This window comes from Diadema antillarum, unplaced genomic scaffold, assembly GCF_040938485.1.
Source record: "Diadema antillarum isolate AM-2024a unplaced genomic scaffold, OU_Dant_1.0 seq00001137_RagTag, whole genome shotgun sequence".
In the NCBI taxonomy this organism is placed as follows: Eukaryota; Metazoa; Echinodermata; class Echinoidea; order Diadematoida; family Diadematidae; genus Diadema; species Diadema antillarum.
Genome location: NW_027271949.1, coordinates 1,137,319 through 1,159,716, shown reverse-complemented (window position 1 = coordinate 1,159,716; position 22,398 = coordinate 1,137,319). Strand labels below are relative to the sequence as shown.

At 39.1% G+C, this 22,398-nt stretch overlaps 1 protein-coding gene across 2 annotated transcripts in view; it reads left to right on the top strand.

The window, feature by feature from the left end:
* Positions 1–971: 971 nt before the first annotated feature.
* Positions 972–22,398, top strand: part of LOC139744121 (general transcription factor IIF subunit 1-like) — a 76,214-nt gene continuing 54,787 nt past the window's right edge. For both annotated transcript variants that reach the window (XM_071654578.1, XM_071654576.1), the window contains exons 1-3: positions 972–1,063; positions 7,865–7,941; positions 17,503–17,575. In XM_071654578.1, coding sequence (XP_071510679.1) covers positions 1,052–1,063; positions 7,865–7,941; positions 17,503–17,575 — 162 coding nt within the window. In that variant the 5' untranslated portion in view covers positions 972–1,051. The remainder of the gene's footprint in view (positions 1,064–7,864; positions 7,942–17,502; positions 17,576–22,398) is intronic.

Here is a 22,398-nt window from a genome sequence, read left to right as displayed (position 1 = left end):
GGGCGCTATTCATAACAACATAAAGAAATACATTATGAGACCTGTGATGTATTGTTTGGGGTAGGTATATAGCACTATAGCTTAATAGTAGCTTGTTCCTTTTGGTTCTAAAGAAGAAGATTTGTCAAAAAAAAAAAGAATGAGGACTTTGATATCCTTATAACGTGGACTCATTTTGACAATGGATATCATATCACCCTATCTACCAAGCTTAATGAGAATCCGTTGTGGGCCTTTGAAGATTAAGAAGCTGTCTTAGAGTTAGTTTCAATTAAAGTGCTGAATGTGAAAGTTCGTCCCAGTCCCCCCCCCCCCCCCCCCGCCCCCAAGCAAACTTATCTTTGTAGCGCTTACTTTGCTCTATCTTATTGGATTTATGTTTTTAAAGAAGATTTACAAATGCGAAATGTCGGGACTTTGAGGCTCTACGGCTAATAGGTGATCATTTTAAATTGAGATCCTATCACCGTAGGGGCGCTAGCTATCTGTCAAGTTTCGGTAAATATCCGTTGTGGATTTTTCAAGAAATGAAAAAGGTTTATGCTCAGTTTTGCAATTAGAAATCTTTATATCATATATACTGCAGCAGAAATGAGGCCCTTGTATGATATAACAAGGTCCTAAATACATCTGAAGCCTTTTATGCCCCGTAAAAAGAATTAAGAAATTTAAAGGGAGGCAGAATATACTCTGTATGATATAATGTCGGTATACGACCACGTGATATCACGAGACGGCCACGAGACGATCCAGCAGCGGCTTGCATCCTAAAATGGCCGCCGTTCGGCTCCGTTGCGTAGTACTACGCCCGTTTACGTGTAAAATCGGAAGAGTGTTCTTAGCGCACTGTGTGCGTAGTACTACGCCCGTTTACGTGTAAAATCGGAAGAGTGTTCTTAGCGCACTGTGTGCGTGCGCTTCTATATCTTTGATCCACAGCTAATTTATTCGCACCGCGGTACGCACCGGCACATCGGACAACTGTACATGGTCGACACCACGACGACTGTTAGATTTCACAGCACAGGACCGATGAACCTGGAAGCAAATCATGGCCCAGCCGGTAAATAATTATCATTTCACCTGTTTCTCACCCTTTTGATCTACACTAGACATCTAGAGACAAGACGCCTCTTTACAGCGACTGGGCCGTGTATATACCTAGACTAGTAGAGGCTAGACTAACGTTCGAGAGATCACAAACCAAAAGAATAACCTGCTTAACCAACACACATAATAATGTATGGGACTACGCAATGTACCAGTGAGCAACTCTTCTTCTTTTGTTCTGTTCCGGACTAGTAGCCCGAGTGATTTCTAGATTCTATGAAAGTGAGAACGTTAGTACTAACTGTTAGTCTAAAATTTCTAGTTCAAGGTAGTTGAGTAAAATTTTGGCTAGAGTTCCATATCAGTCCGGGAAACCCGCTCATGAGGACTAGACAGCACAGATTGGCAGTTGGATTGGGGACCCTAACCCTAGCTCTAACCCTAACCATGAAACCCTAACCCTAACCCTAAACCTAACCCAACCTGTTTCCCATAGGTTTAATACGCGGCATGCCCCAATCTGTGCCGTCTAAAAAAAAAACGTGTACGCCTCATGAGGACCCCCCGTAGTACATGTAGGTACGCCTCATGAGGCCCCCGGGGGAGGGCCTCAAGAGGCCCCCTATTCACTTCTTATTCATCTCACATCTGACGTATAAATTGTCGCAACTTTGCACGGTGATTTTCAGTTACACACATATGTCCACTATCCATGATGAAAAGAAGAAAAAATCCTGTCTGTTTTTTTCTTCAAAAATCGAGTTTTAATCAACCGATGCAGAGCGCCCATCAAAACACGGGCGCCAGCGTGTTCGCACAATGCAAGACTGCTGCACCTAGCGGCCTGATCCGACTAAATATTTTCGGTGCTTTTTTCTGCGGCTCTCACCTCTCCGCGCGTGAATCAGCCTCGTGAAGCTGAAGTCTGACATCTTTTTACACAAATTTGTAACGAGAAAAATAAAATCAGTACTAACCTGATCTTGTGCATATATTCCAAATATACTATTCCACACTGATTGAGTAGGTGGGTACTCCAGTTTGTTAGCAAACTAATCACTTTGTAGGTATGATGGGTTCACTTTCTTTGTCAATTCCGCCGTCCGCTAAACTTTGGGCGCTTTTTCTGGAATCCCGCGACGAGACGTCACATCACATCACGCATCCCCATACCCATTAGCACTTACAGACAGCGCGCAAGCTGAGAGATTTTCAGAGCGAGCTTGCGCGCGCACCGGGGGATGCTGTATCCTTCGGTGCGTGCGCATGCTCGCTCTGAAAATCTCACAGCTTGTGCGTTTAAAAAAAAAGATAAGATTTTAAAAAATGGTCCCCAGATTTTTTTTTTTTTTTTTTGGGGGGGGGGGGAGGGTTGCAACCCCCCCAACCCCCCCCCCCCTCTAGATCCACTTCTGATACCTACAAAGTGATTAGTTTGCTAACAAACTGGAGTACCCACCTACTCTATCAGTGTGGAATAGTAATTTGGAATATATGCACAAGATCAGGTTAGTACTGATTTTACTTTTCTCGTTACGAATTTGTGTGAAAAGATGTCAGACTTCAGCTTCACGAGGCTGATTCGCGCGCGGAGAGGTGAGAGCCGCAGAAAAAAGCACCGAAAATATTTAGTCGGATCAGGCCACTAGGTACGGCAGTCTTGCATTGTGCGAACACGCTGGTGCCCGTGTTTTGATGGGCGCTCTGCATCGGTTGATTAAAACTCGATTTTTGAAGAAAAAAACAGACAGGATTTTTTCTTCTTTTCATCATGGATAGTGGACATGTGTGTGTAACAAAAAATCACCGTGCAAAGTTGCGACAATTTATACGTCAGATGTGAGATGAATAAGAAGTGAATAGGGGGCCTCTTGAGGCCCTCCCCCGGGGCCTCATGAGGCGTACGGGGAGTCCTCATGAGGCGGGGCAGTCCTCGTACGGGGGAGCAGTCCTCATGAGCGGGTTTCCCGGACTGATATGTACCCCCTTTAAAAAAAGTTTTAAAAATGGGGGGGGGGGGGTAGGAAGAAAATATATTTCATGATTTTATCATGAAATACATTCATATCTAAACGTTAAAGCAACAGGATCGTACAGTTTGGCATACTCGTGAAATATGCCCCACCACTGCGTGTCCGTACTAATACTACGGCGCTGCGGTTCGCCTGTTTGTACTCGTGAATTCAGCCCCACCGTGTGGCGTTCATCGGTAGGTAAGCACGGCAGCGGGGCTTCCTTCCACAGTATAATACTCGTGAATGCGGCCCCACCAAACGGCATTTACATGAGATTGATACAGCAGTGGGGCCAATTTCCACAGCATAGCATCTTTCGTCCTCCCTTTCTCCCGTTTTTTATTCTCGGAAGGACTCCCTAATGTCCCTCGACTAATTTAACGGCCAATTTAACCGTAAATACAACCCTACCTAACCTTAGGACCTACCCTTGCTTGCTAACGCACGGGTGCACGCACACTGTGGTGGGGCCTATTTCATGATTTTGCCCAGTTTTGGTTGAGACCTAATTTCAGGTTTCGAATATTTTTTGGTGAGATAATGAGAAACCTCTTATGAAATATGAAAGAGCATGCAATTCTATGAGGAATTCAACGTTTATTTGATGAAAATTGGTTTTGAAATGGCTGAGATATCAAAAAAGAGCGATTCTAATAAAGTTTGGGACCCACACTTTCTTACGATCGCTTTGTCTTACTTTGTTTTTGGATGTTTCATTCATTCCAAACCCGATTTTCATCAAATAAACTTTGAATTCCTCTTAAAATGGTATGCTCTGTACTATATCATAAGTGTTTTCTTGGTATCTCGTAAAAAGTTAAAAGCCCAATTTTCATCTCCACCAATAACTGTACCATCCCTTTAACGTTAGACATGGTCTACAAATGTGTATAGAATCTAGGGCCAGCTAGTCAGGAGCGCTGTAATCAGTAATGAACGGGTTGGGGTCGCTATTATGCGGCCCCACCAAATGGCGTTTACCCGAGATTGATACAGCGGCGGGGCTGATTTCCACAGCATAGCATCTTTTGTCTTCCCATTCTCACGTTTTTTTTCTTTGGTCTTCAACTTTTTAGTCTCGGAAGGACTCCCTTATGTCCCTCGACTGAATTTAATGGCCAATTTAATCATTAATACAACCCTAACCTAGAGTTGGGGCACCAGTTTGCTGCAGGGGTCCAGTTTGCGGCACCCCTAGGAATATCTAACCATATCTTCAAAAGTAGAAGGGAATTTTTATGCCTCCGCCACGAAGTGGTGCCGGAGGCATTATGTTTTCGGGTTGTCCGTCCGTCCGTACGTACGTCCGTACGTACGTCTGTACGTCTGTACGTCCGTACGTCCGTCCGCTTTCGTTTACGCGATAACTTGAGTAATATTGACTTGAATTCTACCAAACTTGGTCCCAGTATAAAGTATGATGGGGCAATTAGTTGATTAGATTTTGGGTGAAATCCGCCAAAGGTCAAAGGTCAAAGGTCAAGGTCAAATTGTGAAAATGTATCCGTTTACGTGATAACTCAAGACTGGATCGAGCAAATTTCACCAAACTTTGTCGGAGGATGATGTATGATGGGACAATTACTCGATTAGTTTTTTAGTGAAATCGGACGGAGGTCAAAGATCAAGGTCAAATCCTGAAATTTATCTGTTTACGTGATAACTCAAAACTGGATGAAGCAGCTTTCACCAAACTTGGTCCAAGGATGATGTATGATGGGACAATTAGTTGAGTAGATTTTTTTTGACATTGGCAAGAGGTCAAAGGTCAAAAGGTCAAGGTCAAATGCTAAAAATGTTGCTATTTCCCCAATATCTACATGTATGCAATGCCCTAAGGTGTTTTCTTGAAACTTGGTGTAGACATGTACTACTGCATAAAGATTCTCCAGAGAGTTTCATGTCATACGGTCAAAGGTCAAAAGGTCAAAGGTTAGGTGAAAATGTTGTGATATCACTTTTCTTACAAATGGTTCAATATATCTTCATGGAACTTGGTACATACGCATGTACTGACTGGCAGAGATTATCTAGGAAATTTAGGGGTCATAGGTCAATAGTCATGGGGTCAAAGGTCAAGGTCAACTCCTCAATATTTTACTATTTCCCTCATACACTAGTATATGAAATGCTTGCATTATTAGTTTTCAAAGTTGATATATGCATGCATTACCTAATGGAGATTCTCCAGGAAATTTCCAGCCAGAATGTCAAAGGTCAAAGGTTAAGGGTCAAAGGCCAGGTTTCAATGTCCCCCCCCCCAAAAAAAAAAAAACCAAAAAAAAAAACATAAAAATATATATATATATATATATATATATATATATATATATATTTTGTACTGTAATTACACTCTTTCTTCATACCTTGGAAATTACTCAATGCATAAACTTATAAAATATGTGTACCTGCACTCTTTGACAGTTATAGCAAACCCAGTTCAAGGAAAGTGAACATTCAAGTCATTTCTGACAAACCTGTCATATTTTTATTTTTTGCCAGTTATGTGAAACTGTCATGGATCACACATTGTAAAGACATTGTACTATACCCCTATTGGGAGAATCATGCATTATGGCGGAGGCATCAGTCGCCATAGCGACATTTCTAGTTTTTTCTAAATTGTTTTATTTGAAGAGCAACTGAAGAGCTTTCTTTTGATACCAGAATCATGAAATAACTCGGATGATGGCCTTCATAATTCTAATTTAAACCGTCTGTGTCACGCTGTAATAATAAAAAAGTATGACTTTCTTAACAAAACGTTAAGATTTTGTTCTGTTGCTAGGCAACCACCATCATCCCTTGTTTGTATCTTTATACAAAATCTTACTATCAAAAGAGGCCTGGCATGGAACGATGGAAGAGAAACCCAAATTTTCGCCCCTCTATAAATTGCGTATTTCACCAGCAAAAGGCTTACGGAAAGACTTCCATATGTACCCCCCACTAAAATTGCGTGAAAACAGCTATATAGGTTGACATTCCAAAAGAGGGCTATAATTTTGATGGGAGTTGAGTAAAAAATGGGCGTGGCATTGAGGGGGGGGGGGGTTATTTCTAAAAGAAAAAAAATATGCTCAAAAATTTTCTCTCCCTCTCTTTCCCTTTCTCCATCTTTGTGTCTCTCCTTCGATGATCTCCACCTCCAGTGGACTTTACTGCAGTGAACCTGTAGAGATAAACATGACATAGATCTAATCGATAAATGAAACTTTTTGATGCAACAAACTTGCCCGGTCCAGGTCTCGAACTCACTATTATGAGTTTATGTGCTCACAATCATGCTGCACGAGGAGTTGCAAAATAGTGTAATTCAAAAATTATATACAGGGCTCACACCCATAAATATTTTCCCATAGGGATATGTGTTAAAAATCAAATTTCAAAAAATTCTGTAAAATAGCTGGGAGAAATGAGGTCACTAACCTGGATAAGTGAGATATTCCCTTTCATCCATCAAATTTTCAAGGTGGAATCTTTGGCTCAAATTCTGTCCAGGGGTCCGCAAAGCCAGACTACGAGTTCATGTCACTCAAAAAATCACCTATTTTCCGTACACGTACCCAATGAAATATAGTCCCCTCAAATTCCATTAGAAAAGCTTTCATCTTCCAACTAAAATGCAGTTTGTAGAGGAATTCATACTCAATATCTGCAGCTATTCAGTTTTTTGCCAAACTACATCATTGATTTTTAATTAATTGTTTTCTTCATTTATTTTGGTATCTTTGGTACGAATTTGTGAAGGGGTCTGGGACATTCCATTGTATTTACGGGTGTGAGCCCTATAGTGGAGGTGATATTTCTCATTTGACTTTTTAACATCATAAATGTGTTTTTGGTGATATTTGCCCCTACATCTTATGGGAAATTACACATTCAGGGGTTATAAAGCTTCTCAAAGGGACACTTGAAAATCATGCCCTTTGGGGTTTTTTTCTAAAATAAATCTTGCAGTGTTGATCAGTTCTTCATAAGATGAATACATAGATGCAGGCAGTTATCCTTGATTATGGGGGTGTCATCATCACCTTATTGCCTACAAAGTACTTAAAAAAACTTTTGTCAAACAGACTAGCTTTATGTATTTTGAGCTGTTTCAGTGGTAGCCAAAACAAAGAAATACATTAAAATAACACAGTCATTCAAAGTTGTGTGATACTGATGGCTGCTATGTACAAAGATCTAGTACCACAACAACATAATAAGAAAACAAATTTACAGACTTTCTTCCCAGTCGTCTGCCTTGTGCTGTTTTGCATAGTAGGTGCAGTCTCGACAAATGAAGTTTCACCCCAGCACAAATCGACCTCGGACCTTTTCTAGTTTTGACTGTTTTTCAGGCAATTGAAGAGTTATGATTCCACAATTTTAGTCCATTAACGGAGAAAGCACGATCACCCCATGCATGTTTTACTCTGGGTGTTTGGAGTAACAATGCATCTGATGATGAACATAGACTTTGTGTTGGATTGTATTTTTGAACAGAGTTACTTAGGTATATGGGGGAATACAGCCTGTACAATTCAACCTTTGCTTGCCATGCATATGATTTCAATATGCATAGTTTCATTTGTCTCTCTATGGAGATGAGACCAACAACAGCAGGAATGTATTAAATTACAATGTATACCCCACAGTAGCATACAGTTGTAGTTCTGTCCCAATAAGGGCTGAGATCAGAATGATGCTCAAGTTCATTTCTTGAATTTTCTGAACAAAATCAAGTCATCTTCCACAAAGGTAAAGATCTTCTTTTCCCAAATAGAATTAATTGATAATTGTTTGTTTTCTAGAACACAGCATCACCTGCTCCAGGTACATCAAGACAGAGCCTGATGGAGGTCAAGGAGTACCCTTTCAGACTGCCTCAGTGAGTTCTACTTTGATGTCTTCTTTCTAAGATAGCAAGACTAGTATTAACCCTAATTGTATTTATCAATCAGCAGTTCATTCCATATCTGATTTGTTTTGTTGTTGTTTTTTAACTTTGCTTAGCCTCGGCTGAGGCAGGTTGTTGCAATTTGTGTTATTTGTTTGTTACCTATTCTCTATGTAATAAACTTTTTTGTTTGTCAATCTTCTTGGAAACTATTTTTTTTTTAAAGCAAGTGTGGCAGGAATCACTCAGGGATAGAGGATACAAAGTTGATTGTATGGGAGTCCTACTCCTGAAACTAAATTAGGCTAAAAATAAATACACAAACAAACATACATTTCAAAGATTTTCTCTCAAGTACATATTTTATGTTTGCATTTGCATGTGCAGCTCCCAAACTCTGGAATGATCTACCATTAGAAGTCCAGAAATCTCCAACTGTAGCAGTCTTTAAATCATGACTCAAAACACATCTTTTCATTTAACTGTTCATTATTATCAAGCACATGAGAAGCTTTTGCAGCACAGAAGAATATATGTCTATAGGTTTTGTGCTTTATAAATTGATATATTATTATAATTATGTTACAAAAGTCATTCATCAATTACAGTGATAGCTCAAAATTTGGCACCTTCTGTAATATACATATCGTCGCTAGGGCGACAAGACCTCGTATAAATGTCAAATGTTCAGGAGAGCCAAAAAACATGGCGGCCAAAGCACTGTGGCGAATGGGATAGCCTTTCCTTTGACCTGCTGTGGTGGCTTCATTTTTGTAGTAAGACAGTTGGGATTTGGACAGGACATCACTTAACCCATTATTTGGCCATTAATCTGAAAAAGTCATTTTCGCCAAAATTGCAGATACAAGGTCTTGTCACCCCAGCGACGACTGCATTACAGTCCCTCAGTAAAATCTCAAATAGTGACAAGCATGGCATCAAAGAATTCTTTGACATTAATACCTTTTTTCTTTTTCAGCATTCCATATTTGTATCGCGTATACACCTGAAGATACTCACCGTAGACAAAAGTGGTACATGTACATTGTATGTATTCATGAGGTCCCATGAAAATTAAGTCACAATGCCATGTAATTGACATACCCACAACAGGCAGCACATGCAAGTTGATCAATGATTAAGGTTGAATTTGTCTATTAAGAACTCGGGTAAAAATCAAGTCCCCTAGGACTCATCTTCAAAATCCATCGGGTTTGTAGAAATGTTGGGAATGCAGAGTGAATAAAATGCATGTGAGAGCCATAAAACAGGGCTTCAGAGGGCTGACACACTGAAAATTTCAATCATTACATTTAGGTCTATTCATACATAAGAAATATCAGTTTTAAGCTCACTTGAGCCAAAGGCTTCAGGTGAACCATTGTGATCATTCATCATCCAGCATAGGTCATGTGTCTTGCAATGTGTGTCATGCATAAGACCCCATGACAGATTTTTCACCAAACCAGGTACGTAGCATCCCTTTGGTAATAAGATAAAATTTTGTGCTGCTTGAAAGTTGGCACAGTGATGTACACATTAACTGTAGAAGAGAGATAGTGATAAAACCATTAGTTTGTTCAAATGCATGGGACTCCCCAGGGGGCCCAAAGCCCCCGAATTTTTAAGGAATCTTGAAAAATCTTATTTTCGAGAAACAGAGAAGGTAGAGGGATCGTATAGTTTCGGTTAGGAACTTCACGTTTGTAACTTTTTTTTTTGGTGAGATAACTAGAAACCTCTCATGAGATATGAAAGAGCATGTGATTTCAAGGGGAATTCACCATTTATTTGATGAAAATTGGTTTTGAAATGGCTGAGATATCCAAAACAGAGCAATCCTAATAAAAGGTGGGAACCACCTTTTATTACGATCGCATTGTTTTACTTTGTTTTTAGATGTCTCAGCCATTCCAAAACCGATTTTCATCAAATAAACTTGGAATTCCTCTTAGAATGTTATGCTCCACTACTTCATAAGTGGTTTCTTGGTATCCTGGCAAAAAGTTAAAAGCACAATCCTCATCTCCACCAATACCATCCCTTTTATAGTTAGTACAAACTTGTAGTATGTACAGTGTACATCCATTGGTGGCTGCAACTTTGCAAGTTTGTGTATGATGGATCTTGAAGGCTTTAAATAATGATCTTTGTTAATCAGAAGGGATAGTAGTGCTATGTGAAAGCATGTTGGTCACTGTAGTTTCAAATATGTACAACTTGAATACATTCATGGGGGGGGGGGGGCAAGGGAGAGGTGCCAGGTAAAAATGGCAGAGGTAAAAATGGCAGAGGTAATAATGGCAGAGGTAAAAATGGCAGAGGTAAAAATGGCAGAAGTAATAATGGCAGAGGTAAAAATGGCAGAGGTAATAATGGCAGAGGTAAAAATGGCAGAGGTAATGATGGCAGAGGTAAAAATGGCAGAGGTAAAAATGGCAGAGGTAAAATGGCAAAGGTAATAATGGCAGAGGTAAAATTGGCAGAGGTAATGAGAGCGATTTTGTCGGAGGTGAATGTATGAAGAGGTTTTGAATAATAACCTAGCCAGAGCAAACTGTATCTATCGAATCATCAAATCCAAACTGCAGATTTGAAGAATATTTATGGAATAATCATGTTTTGAAAAAAAAATTAGAGCACTCTCATTATGAGTTTGATTCAATTGCAGTGGAGTAATCTGTCTGTTCAGAGGAATATTAAACCAGCTAAGAGCCTAGTAGGCCTATGGGAAATTCTTCTTATTATATTATTATTACTACTATTATTTATCATTATAAGGGGGTTCCAACAATGCTGCAAAGCCCTTAAACAGTATAATCCTAAGTTTTTCAGCGAGTATAATCCTAAGTTGTTTCGCCCAATGAAGTTATCACCCCCCCCCCCACACACACACACACGCACGAACCCACTTATGGTATAAACATATATTCTATACGCAGATAGGATACATACTCTCACATACACACTCTTCACAAACGAATTCGGCTCACGTCCAGGTTAGTATATTGTCACTATTTTTCATTTTTTGAACTGTTTAGTGTAAAGAAGTGAAGGAGACATAGTCGAAGCAAACCGCTAATTTTTCACCTGTTCTATGTTATTTGCTCACATTCAGGTTTCGTAGGAGCCTATATATTTCACAAGGTCTGATCACGACATAATGTAGAAGTAAAAATACAAAACGCAAAAAAAAAAAGCAGATGTATCGGCAGACATAGGTAAGCTCTTGCAAGATATTTTATTACATTGTTCCTGTATCACATGGCGCAAAAAAACAAATATCTCGAAGTTTGATGAACACTTTGTGGTCACTTTACAAACCTATGCCTTTTAAAACTGGAGACGAACTTTAGCAGTAGACTGTTCTAGTGAGAGTAAAAACTGACAGTTTGCCATGGCATTTCTTTCAATTATTGTTGAACGAATCCGCAGGCGAAAAAAAAAAATGTAAATGTTTGATGCCTTTCAAACTTAGCTGTTGCTCCAAAGTCAAATTCCATTATGTTTAACGTAGTAAATTTATCTACATGGTGTGTTGCTAAAGATTGGTAGATTCAGCCTCCGAAAATAACGTTGTTCCCTCGTTATACAACAACAGAAGAAAACTTCACTAAAACAGTAATACGAATCTTTCAGTTGAAATTACAAAAGGGGAGTAACAAAAATATACAGGCTCAAAATTCGTTAATATTTGTTAGCAAAAATATGGATATACCCAGGTGTCAAACCAAGACTTTACCAGTCTGATCGTTAAAAAATTTCATTAGATTCACAAACATTTTTTTTTTTTTCGGGAGGGGGGGGGGGTAGTTAAGTAGTATATAGCACAGGAGTGTAGGAACATTTTGGGCTCGTGATTGACTTCCAGATTTTGATTTATAATGTATGCATTCAAAAACTGTTCACAAATTTTGATAATCTACGTGACTATACAGATTGCACCATGTCACTTTAAAGGTGAGAACTAATGCTACTCGTTTTCATAAGATGTCACTAAATTTGGCTGAGTTTGTACTATAGGGCCATTTACACTTGCTTGGAAAGACCACAATGCTACGAAAACTGTGGCACTTTGATGATTAGATGCAAATAGATAAACGACAATATTACGGTGAGCTTATACAGGTGGCCCAAAAAATTTTTTAGGACTTTGCTGGGATAAAATGCAATAGTATTTTAGCTTGTTGGGTGAAACATCCATTCTTCATTGAAATAACATCAGAATCAATTTGGTGGAGAACTCTTTATTATACCCCCACCCACACATAGTGTGTAGGGGGGGGGGGGGTATATAGGAATCACCCTGAGGTCGGGTGGCCGGTCGGTTGGCCGGTCGGTTGGTCGGTCGGGCGGGTGGTCCGTTGCAAGATCTTGTGGGTCGGACTCCTCTCTCAATTTTTGAGCAATTGACCCCAAATTTGGCATGTGTGACCGCTATCAAAGGTAGATGTGCAAGACACCTTTTTCGTTAGTATTGCATAATGCGTTGCCATGGCAATGGCATATTTTCGTAAAAGCTTGTGGATCGAACTACTCTCTCATTTTTTGAGCAATTATCCCCAAATTTAGCATGTGTGACTGCTATCAAAGGGAGATGTGCAAGACACCTTTTTGTTAGTATTGCATAATGAGTTGCCATGGCAACAACAAATTTTTAAAAAATCTAACAAAATGTTGTGGATCGAACTCCTCTCTCATTTTTTGAGCAATTGACCCCAAATTTGGCGTGTGTGACTGCTATCAAAGGTAGATGTGCAAGACACCTTTTTCATTAGTATCGCATAATGCGTTGCCATGGCAACGGCATATTTTCATAAAAACTTGTGGATCGAACAACTTTGTCATTTTATGAGCAATTAACTTCAAATTTGGCATGTGTGACTGCTATCACAGGCAGATGTGCAAGAGACCCTTTTCATGAGTATTTCATAATGCATTGCCATGGCAACAGAAGATTTTTCATAAAAATCGTGCAAAATGTGGATTGCTCTACTCTCTTAGTTTTGTAGCAATTCAGTTTTAATTTGGGTTATGTGATCAATGTAATGTATATTTGTACAAAACACATTTGATGTGTGTGGTAATGAATCTGTTGCCATGGCAACAGTATTTTTTTAACCAATCATACAAAAATGTGTTGATTAGCCTAACTCCTTCAGTTTTCAAGCATTTGGCTTAAAAATTGGCACATATGACCACTATTGTATGTAGATCAGGTATGTGCATACTTACTCTTTCGTCATTGTTGATCAATGTGTTGCCATGGTAACAGCATAGTTTGAATGAAAATCATACGAAAATATTGTGGATTCAGTTAACTCCCTCAGTCTTAGAGCATTTGACTTGAAATTTGGCACACATGACCACTATAGTGTATAGATATGCAAACTTAATCTTTCGTGAGTGGTGAGCAATGCGTTGCCATGGTAACAGCTTTTGTTTACCAAAAAAACATACAAAAATATTGTGGATTCTGCTAACTTCCTTTAGTCTTCGAGCATTTAGCTAGAAATTTGGCACACATGACCACTGTGGTACGTAGATGTGCAAAGGTAATCTTTCGTCAGTGGTGATCAATGCGTTGCCATGGTAACGGCATATTTTGAATGAAAATCATACAAAAATATTGTGGATTCAGTTAGCTCCCTCAGTCTTTGAGCATCTGGCTTGGAATTTGGCAGATATGCAACCACTATAGCATATAGATGTGCAAACTTAATCTTTCGTCAGTGGTGAACAATGGGTTGCCATGGTAACAGCAGCTTTTCACTAAAATGCATACAAAAATATTGTGGATTCAGGTAACTACCTCAGTCTTTGAGCATTTAGCTTGAAATTTGGCACATCTGACCACTATAGTATGTAGATGAGCATACATAGTCTTTGGTCATTGTTGATCAATGTGTTGCCATGGTGACCGTATATTTTGAATGAATATCATGCAAAAATATTGTGGATTCAGTTAACTCCCCAGTCTTTGAGCATTTGGCTTGAAATTTGGCACATGTGACCACTATAGCATATAGATGTTCAAACTTAATCTGTCGTTATTGTTGAACAATGCGTTGCCATGGTAACAACATTTTTTCACCAAAAAGCATGTGGATTCCGCCAACTCCCTCAGTCTTTGAGCATTTAGCTTGAAATTTGGCACACCTGACCACTACGGTGCGTAGATGTGCAAACTTAACCTTTCATCATGGTTGATCATTGTGTTGCCATGGTAACAGCATAGTTTGAATGAAAATCGTATAAAAATATTGCGGATTCAGGTAACTCCCTCAGTCTTTGAGCATTTGGCTTGAAATTTGGCACATGCAACCATTGTAGTACAGAGATATGCAAACTTTGTATTTCATCATTGTTGAACAATGTGTTGCCATGGTAACAGTGCATTTTAAATGATAATGATACACTAATATTGTGAATTCAACTAAGTCCCTCATCCTATTACTTGTAGCAGTTGGCTTGAAATTTGGCACATGTGACGGCTATGATATATAGTTGTGCAAACTTCATTTTTTTCTTAATATCCAACATTGTGTTGCTATGGTTACACAATTTTTAATAAAAACCATAGAAATCATCAATTTATCTTGCTCACTCTGTTTTTGAGCACTTGACTTGAGATGTGGGACATTTGACTAACAGTAAGCAATACATTTATTTACTGTTGGACAGTGCATTGCCATGGTATTTTTTTTTCATTAAAAAGTAAAAAAAAAAATCCTGGTTGAGCTAATTTCCTCAGTTGTGGGTGGGGGTATATTAATCACAATGAGTGATAGTTCTAGTTTTATTAGCAGTTCAGTTTGAATAGTCATTTCCGGGGTTTGCTCGTGTAGCAAATTCAGAGCTCTGTCCTCCATTGATATATGAGATCGATTACAACACTTCTGCTGCATGAGAAGTAATCATGGAAAATGAAACAAATTATTTGTACAGTATTTTGAAATGCTAGGTAAGATAGAAATATGTCGATTTCATGAGGGTCAGCTTTTTTGAGAACAGGGATGACTCGTGCAATTTTGCCACCCTTTACATGACACGTGCAATAAAACCTTTACGTGTGTTTTCTCGCGCATGTATACTTTTTTTTTCCGTTTGATGTTTATGATAACGTACATCATTTACGTCACGGTTTACGCACTCTTATTTCATAACCCAATGAAAATATTTCAGATAAACCAGAAAGAGGCCAGGTGAGGCGATATGCATTCTACCTGTAAGTGAGGAAAACGAGGGAAATATTTTGTACATGTACGTAGGCCCTACTGGTCGTGAAGGAATACAGTTTCCATTCTGGACAATTTTTGTACATGCTCCATTTGCAATAGTTTAGAGACGTTGGGGGCTGGGTGGGAGGTATGGTTCTTTCCATTGAAACGCAGAGGGTATCCGTGAGAAAAAAAAATGCAGGAAAGGGAAGAAATGGGACATTTTTGCATCATCATGAAAGATTCCTTGTAACTTTTAAAATAATTTGTCAAACTAGGTCATAATCATTATTATGTAGTATAGGTTCTGAAATTTATAGTAGAGTACTTAGTGATACCCCTATATATAGAAAAACATTTTCGTTTAATTAATGATTTGTTTAACCCCTAATTTGGGGGTAAATGGGACATCAAGCGGAGAGAAATGAAACAACCTGGAGAGAAATTGGATAACCATCATGACCAAAGTAGGATTTACATGTGCCGCCGGGAGAAATGTAACACTGCCCTATTAAATTACTCCCAGTGGTAACAGAAACAGTAATAGATCCCTGCAAATGTTTCATACCTGCATGTCTGTTATCAAGCAATTTTATTTTCAGAAGTTTGCACACTTATTAAAATACCTATTAACATAGTATAGGACCTACCAGATCTATAGTAAGTTTGATATTTTACTGACAAGATACCTGTAGAGCTGTATAGTGGTTAATATGTCTATTTTCAGGTGTACCGAGGCTCATCTTTTCACTGATATAATTGGATTGTTGACTGGCCGAGCATTTTTCAAGTTACATGAGTGTCCCATATTTCTCCCCGGTCTCTACCGTGCTTTATTTCAGGAGAAGGCACGAAAATTGCGTATTGCGAGAAGTGTCAGAAACATGAAGAAAAAAATCTCTGTCACTTTCACCTCGTCCTTTTGCATTTCTACTACTAAATTTTTATCAATGACATATTTATCTCTGGCATTTTGACCACTGACATTACGACCTCTGACATTTTTACCACTGACATAATTCAGGGCTCCACACCAACTGTTTTGTTTGGTGGCCCGATTGGGCCACCAAAATCGTCAATTTTAAATTTTTGGTGGCCCGAGAGAAAAATTTGGTGGCCCGAAAAAAATAACTATGAAAAACGTTAAAAGCCCTGTTTTTGTAATGCTTTAAATATTAAAGTTTTATCATAGTAAGAATTGGAAGTTGGACATAATCTTCTCATAAAATAAACCTCAACAAACTCGCAACACTCACTCTCAGGAATTCATTCAGTCCTTTCCATCAATCCTTTAAAGAAATTTAACTGCTAATTTCCGGCGCAAAAATTAACGAATTTATTGACATACTTTTCAAAAAATTTTGCCCTTTTTTGAAATTTGGTGGCCCGACTTTCATATTTAGTGGCCCCGGGCCATCGTTAGTGTCGAGCCCTGCATATTTATTTACCTCTGACATTTTTACCTCTGCCATTTTAACCTCTGACAAATTTACCTCTGACATTTTTACCTCTAGCAATTTTTACCTCTGCCATTTTTTACCTCTGCCTTTTTTGCCTCTGCCATTTTTACCTCTGCCATTTTTACCTCTGCCATTTTTACCTCTGCCATTTTTACCTCTGCCATTATTACCTCTGCCATTTTTACCCCTGCCATATTTACCTCTGCCATTTTTACACCGAACCAAGGGGGAGGGGGCGAGGGAGGGAGCAAAGCAACCTGGCAAGGGGGAATGGGGTAAGGTGGGATATCTCCCTGCAGATTAGGTAGCTGTTGCATTCACAAAATTAGAATCAAACAATCTGGTGTACAAATTGTAAAATGTTTTTGTGTGTTGTTGTTTTTTTTAATAAAAAAGTAAGACAAATTAGTATTAATGGACATTGTGAATGTATTTGACTCATATGGTTCCGTTCACCTCTTGATCCATATGTGCATCTTCACTGTGTACCAAGTTTGTGGAAGTGGACCGGGGGGGTTCCCCCTCCAACATGAATGAGCTCTTGTTTTTTTGGAATTGTAATTCAGCATTCTGGTGTACACCTCTGGTGGAATTATTTGGAACATTTCCAATCAAAATTTGTTTGCTTATTGAGGTTTGCAAATCAAACTATCACAAATTCTATTCAGGCTGAGATTTTTGTTGTTGTTTCTTTCTTTCTTTCTTTGTTTCTTTGCTTTGCTTTGCATAAAAACTTCCAGGAGGGACATGTCTCCCGTTCCCTCAGAGATCGCTGCCCATGTATACCTGTGTAACATGCAGTACATCAGCTAGTTAATTGGCTAATGGTGTCTTCTACATTCTATGACATATTCTATAATCTGTTTCTGCAGGAATCAAAGGAAAAAATACAGTGTCATGCAGTTCAAGAGATCTGACAATGTGGATATGACCAAATGGAAACAGGTATCCTGCTTTTCTTTGTTTTTTCCCCCTTGGACACTTAATAATGATAATGAATAACATTTGTATAGCGCTTAATACTGACGTTTCTAAGCGCATCAATCCGGGAAAAAAATATATATAACGTAAAAATAAAATACAGCATTATGTACATATTATGATACAACAACAGCAACAACAACAACAGCAGCATTAAGGTTGTAAAATAAAAATACACTCTCATTCCGTTGTTGTTGTTGTTTTTTTCTTTGAGGAAGGGGAGCCAAGAACTGATTACCAATTACAGTCTGGCCTCTCCTATCCGGACATGTTGGGACCAGTGCGCATCCGGATTTTAAAAGGGATTTGGCTGGATATGGGAGACTCAATGTTCAATACATGTAGCTGCTTACCCAAGATTGGTAATCTACACGTGTACACTGTAAATATGCAGTAACATATTGCAGGTAGCATACACTGAAACTCTTTCTTTGATGTCAGCACAAAACTATTAAAAGCTTTTTGTTTTACCAAAATGAAATCAATTTGTTGTCAAATTTATCTGTCAAAATATGGAGGAATGTGTCAAGCAGGTCTTGGAAAGAAACAGACTGAGTCAACAAAACTAAATTTCAAATTCAATCATCACTGCTCAGCGAAGTTGACCATTGTTGGACTGATGCTCAAACATGATTAATACCTATACTGTCCTGGGCTTGGTGTTTGGGGCATATGAAATTTGGTGAAACTTGTGTATGATTATAAGTGTGTGTACAAATAGTGAATAAATGTTATTCATCGCCCAGCCAACGAACTCGAACTAATGCAAGTCCAGTCATATCTGAGATGGGCATGTGGCAATGAGAATGAGAGGAGCACATACACTGTACAGTGTATCAATTTTGTTGTGAACGTGGCACATCCTCATCCGATCACCAGCTGGTATGGGTTTTTTATGTGAATGTATAATGCTAATTATGTTGGGAAGAATATGAAATATATATACAAGTGTGTTTGTGTGCGAATTTTATTTGAGTTTGGAATCCCCCTTTTCCCATAATTATTAGATTGAAGGAAAAAAAAAATAACACCGAGATTGCATCCAGAGAATAGAGAGATCCAGGTAGAGGGAGGCCAGATAGGAGATGATGGACTGTATGAGTGTCCCATTGCAAATATCCCAGAGCAGTCCTTTTAATGACAGTGTAAAATCATTCCAGTGTGTGACCCAAAACAAATGGATTGATGCAGTGTAATGGAGCTAACCACATAGTACATTCATGTTTTAAGTTTTACAGTGGAATTCCATTATAGCGAGATCGGATTCAATGATATTTTGCATTATGTGACAAGATAATTGTTCGGGTCCAACTAACCGTTCACGGTATTACCTGTGGGAGTTTAAAGTTGATTTTATTGCAAGATAAATTTCCACCCTAAAAAGGCAAAAAAGAATTTGTGCAGATGTAACATTTTTTTTTTTTTTAACTGAACCAAACAGTGGGCAAAGGCATGCATTGTGGCAAAACCAGAAAACTGTGGAATGTATTACCTTTCCCCATACTTGTACTTGTCTGCATTATCAATGCATGCTTGCAGCGACCATACTGTTAGTGCCAAACAGACCGCAAACAAGCAAGAAGTGCCTCAACTTCATAAATTCTCTTTCCATAGGCTGTGATGGGAACAGCATCAGAATATCTAAACGTTAAAGCCTTCTGTAAAGAATATTATCATGATCACACATGCTACAGTTTGATTTGTTGTGTGATTTTTTGGAAGGGTGGAGGGGGCTTAAGGAAAAAATGGTCTATTTATATATCTAGAATACTAAGTTAAGCTTTCAGAAGCTTACATATCAAATGATGGAAAGAACTGAAATATATGTCAAAAGTGAAATATGATGAGGTTGTATGGCAAAATATGAATCAACTGTATTAAATGTAAACGCTATCCCAGGGGATTTTGCAATATATTCTCCTATAAACATGGATAGCTTTGTACACTTCGCCAGGTAGTCCAGTAGACAATTAAGGCGAAATTTCGTTTGTACACAACCAAAGAAAACTATTTACGTTGAGTGAGCTTTCGCCTACTGTCTGTAGGCTTCATCAGACTGACGTTGACTCACCGTAGATGGGTGTGGGTGGGAATGTACGCCGAAGATAATTTGTATTGTCCCTCGTCACGATTCATCATGTGTTCCCGCCCCCGTTGTATGTGGATCGCCTCTCTTATCCAACGTGTGAATTTGTTGCTGTCTTTGGACACGATCTTGCTCTGTTTCCAGTCAATGATGTGGTTTTCCTGCGCCACGTGATCACTTATGGCTGACTTTTTAGGAGTGAGATCTGCCTTTTTATGCCTCCGCCACGAAGTGGTGCCGGAGGCATTATGTTTTCGGGTTGTCCGTCCGTCCGTCCGTCCGTCCTTCCGTCCGTCCGTAATGAATTTTGTGGACAAGGTAACTATCAAAACCTGTTGAGGTATCCTAATGAAACTTGGCATGTATGTGTATTAGGGGGTGAAGTTGTGCCTATCAACTTTTGGGTGCACATGCTCAAGGTCAAAGGTCAAAAGGTCAAGGTCAAATACATAAAATTTCACTATTTCCACCATATCTATTGAATGCCTGAAGATATTTTCTTGAAACTTAGTGTATACATGTATTACCCGATTAAGATTCTCTGGTGAAAGTTTGGGTCATGATGTCAAAGGTCAAAAGGTCAGGGTCAAATACATCAAATTTCACTATTTCCACCATATCTATTGAATGCCTGAAGATATTTTCTTGAAACTTAGTGTATACATGTATTACCCAATTAAGATTCTCTGGTGAAAGTTTGGGTCATGAGGTCAAAGGTCAAAGGTCAAAAGGTCAAGTAAGAATATTAAAACTTCTTTTTTTTCTCCGTACCTTGGAAAATTGTTCAAGGTATCTTTATGGAATATAGTATATACATGTACTGACTGGAAGTGATTATCTAGAGAATGTAGAGTTCATGGGGTCAAAGGTCAGGGGTCAAAGGTCAAGTGCAACACTTCAAAATTTTACTATTTCCTTCATATTTATGCAATGCCAGCAGGGTTATTTTTTTTTTAACACTTGGTGTATGCATGTGTAACCTAATAGAAATTCTCTTGAAGTTTTTTTTTTCTTCTTTTTTTGCCTCAAAGGTCAAAAGGTCAAAGATCAAGTGAAAGTGCTGAACTAACTTTTTCCTCCATATCTTGGAAGTGGCTCAAGTTATCTTGAAACTTAGTACATATTATGTATGTTCTACCTGAAAGTGATTATCTTATATTAGGGTCAAGGGCCAGATGAAAATGGTAACAATTTACTATTCAATTCAGAAATTGCACTTTCTCTCCACACCTGTACCTTGAAAATTACTCAATGCCTAAATGTATGAATGGGTCAAAGTCAAGTTAAAGTCCTTAAATCCCTAGATACATGCTCTCCTATTCATCCAATTAAACCTAGGTCATGGAAGGTGAACATTCAACACATTTGTGACAAACTTGTCATTTCAATATTTTGCCAATTTTGTGAAAATGTAATCACACATTGTCCACATGTACTATCTAGACCTATTGGGAAAATCATGCATTATGGCGGAGGCATACCAGTCGCCAGAGCGACATTTCTAGTTCTTTTTGGCCCTTGTGAAGTATGTCTTCCCGATTGACTCTGCCTCTTTTTGGTGTTCTGACTTCCTGACTCCGAATTTCCTGCCCGTCTCCCCTATGTAGACCTTGTCACAATCCTTACAAGGTATTTTGTACACTACTCCTGTCGAGTCCTCAGGTGATCTTTTGTCCTTGGGGTGAACCAACAGTCCTCGTAGTTTAGTAAGGGGGCGCATGGTGGTAGCAACGTTGTATTTGGTGAAGATCCTTTGGAGTGCTTCAGACGTGCCCTTTACGTATGGGATTGTGACCATGCATTTCTTCTTGGTGGTCTGGGTAGACTTGGGTTTATCCTTGGGCTTTTGGGTCATCTGTTGGTTGACCTGTCGAAACGACCAGTCAGGGTATCCACATAATCTGAGGGAGGACTTGATATGTTCTTCTTCAGTCTGTACATCCTCTGGGTCTGTGGTGATACCATGGGCCCTGTCCATGAGTGTTCTGTAAACTCCAAGCTTCTGATGAAGCGGATGGTGTGAAGAAAAGTTGAGGTATTGTCCTGTGTGTGCTTTCTTCCTGTAGACAACTAACTAGGCCTTGCCGTCTGGATGTTTGATGATTCTTGTGTCCAAAAAGGGGATTGAGTTTTATTCTTCCATCTCATGTGTGAACTTGATACTCCCTGTAACATCTGCTTGGTTAAGATGGTCTTTGAGTTGGTCTACACATTCCTCCTTCACGACCGCAAGTATGTCATCGACATATCGTTTCCAGAGTCTGGGTTTGATGGCAGTGGGTGCTGTGGAAAGGACTGTCTGTTCTAGATCTTCCATAAACAGGTTCGCCACAATAGGGGAGACCGGGCTGCCCATCGCTGCACCAAACTTCTGGCGGTAGACCTGGGCCCCGTTGCAAGAAAGTTGCAATCAATTGCAAATAATTGCTAATTTTGAAACAACCATTCTGATTGGCTGAGGGTCTGCCCTATTAAGCAGACATGCATGTAACAATGATTTTGATTGGCTAGTGACAATCAGTTGCAAGTTGCGTTTAAACGCAAAGTTTCTAGCAACGGGGCCCTGGTCATTGAATTGGAAATAGGTGGTAGTAAGGATGAAACTCAACAGCTCGATGATGTTGTCTGGAGTCAGGTTGGTTCTTTCCTTCAGACTAGTATCCTTATGAAGACGATCTTTGACAATGTCCAAGGATTGGTC